This window comes from Dendrobium catenatum, unplaced genomic scaffold, assembly GCF_001605985.2.
Source record: "Dendrobium catenatum unplaced genomic scaffold, ASM160598v2 original_scaffold_145001, whole genome shotgun sequence".
In the NCBI taxonomy this organism is placed as follows: Eukaryota; Viridiplantae; Streptophyta; class Magnoliopsida; order Asparagales; family Orchidaceae; genus Dendrobium; species Dendrobium catenatum.
The window spans coordinates 1-1,907 of NW_021463431.1; the positions used below are offsets into that span (position 1 = coordinate 1).

Consider the following 1,907-nt stretch of genomic DNA (forward strand, 5'->3'; position numbering starts at 1 on the left):
CTGACTTTCGGGAAGTCATATCCACCCACACCCACCCAATTTTCATGCTTCTTGAATGCAGTCTGTCACAGATTAATGACCTTGAGGTTTTTTGCCATTTTATCTGACTGCAAACTTTCAAGTCACATATCAAAATTTTTTATCGTGATCGCGACGGGGTTTAGTGTTGCGTATTGAGTAGTAAGGATATTGATTACTATAATATACTACATGCATATGGTGATTAGTAATATAAATTGATTTGTCCTATGATATTGAATATCCATCTATACCCACCACGAGGTCATGGTCATAATGGGTACCCAACGAGGGCTCTGTTCTGTATCTTCCAAGTTGCAGATTGAGTCGATCGAGATGAAGAACGATTAGATGAAGGAGAAGATGGGAGAGAATTCAGGCGCTCCATTGGTGGCTTCATTTGGCGAAATGCTGATCGACTTCATTCCCGGCATCGCCAGCGTCTCTCTGGCGGAGTCGGCCGGGTTCGTCGAGGCCCCTAGCGGTGCTCAGGCTGACGTCGCTGGGGAAATCGCCAAGCTCGGCGGCCGTTCCGCCCTTCTTGGAATGGTGATGCTCTCCTCCTCTTCCAATCGCCCTCCTTGACCGCTTTTGGTTTGATGAAACTGATCGAAGAGAACTTTAGCAAAATGATTAGGAAGAAAGATACATCTTTTGGGAAACTAATTATCAAATTTCTACTAAGTTTTTTTTTTTTTTCTGATGATTGGTCTGAGATGAAATTCAAATTTCGAACTCAAGCCCCTCAATTTGAACAAATGCCCTCACACATTATATACAAATAGGTTGGGAAAGACGAGTTCGGGCACATTTATGCTCGTACGTGAACATTCTGAAGCAAAACAGAGTGGAGACAAGCGGCGTCCTGTTCGACCGGCAAACTCCAACGGCGCTCGCCTTCGTCACTCTGCGCGACGACGGCGAGCGGGAATTCATGTTTTATCGCAACCCGAGAGCGGGTATGTTGCTGACTGAAAAAGAAGGATCTATATGGATCTCATTCTGCGCTCCGACTTATTCCACTATGGGTCTATCAGCCTGATTTCCGAGCCTTTTCGCTCCGCCCATCTCGCCGCCTTGCGCGCCGCTAAAGCTGCCGCTGTACTGTCTAAATATGGAACTGATCCTAATATTCGCCTTCCTCTTTGGGGCTCTAAACAATGAAAATTGTCTAAATGAGTAGTGTGAGTGAGTCGAGTCTGTCCATGAGTCGGCTCGGATTTGACTCATAAATGACTTATGAGTTGAACTGGATTAACTAATTATTCAGGTTTGAGCGGTCATGGACAGACTCGACTCATGAGTTTAATGGGTATATGAAGGATATGCTATAAATAATTAAAGATTGGCCGGACTATTTTATATTATATGAGGATGTGCATGAATATTATTTATATTTGCTTTAATATTAGTAATGTGTATATGAAGAATTTGTATTACATGAATATTAAGAGACATCTAATGATATTTATGCCTATCATAATATAGTTTGTTTAAGAATACATTGATATAATTAGTAAGATCTTATTTATATTTGACTTATTAAATAAAGGAAGTTATAGAAATTGGTCATTTAATTATATAAATGTTATTTTATGAAAGAATATGAGATGTCAGTATTATCTATATTAAAATACATTAATAAGATTTTTGAAATTACATTATATTAGCTCTTAGATATCAGTTTTGAGTCATGATATCAGTTTTGAGTCAATAATTCTTTTTCTTTTTTTTGCGGTTAAGTGAGATGAAGTGGCCAAATTCTTCGCCTATGAGAATCCTCTTTTGATGAGGAGAATATTTATTGTGAAAATCCTTAAATAAGAATCATTACGGATATGGTAGTGATAATAATTGTACACTACAGTGTGTATACACAAAGTGACACC

At 39.1% G+C, this 1,907-nt stretch overlaps 1 protein-coding gene across 1 annotated transcript; it reads left to right on the plus strand.

Moving 5' to 3' along the window:
* Positions 1-369: 369 nt before the first annotated feature.
* On the plus strand, positions 370-1,182 carry LOC110099222 (fructokinase-2-like). Its single transcript, XM_020826307.1, is given in 4 exon segments — positions 370-567; positions 804-836; positions 839-1,000; positions 1,003-1,182. Coding segments are annotated over 4 exon segments (573 nt in total).
* Positions 1,183-1,907: the final 725 nt, after the last annotated feature.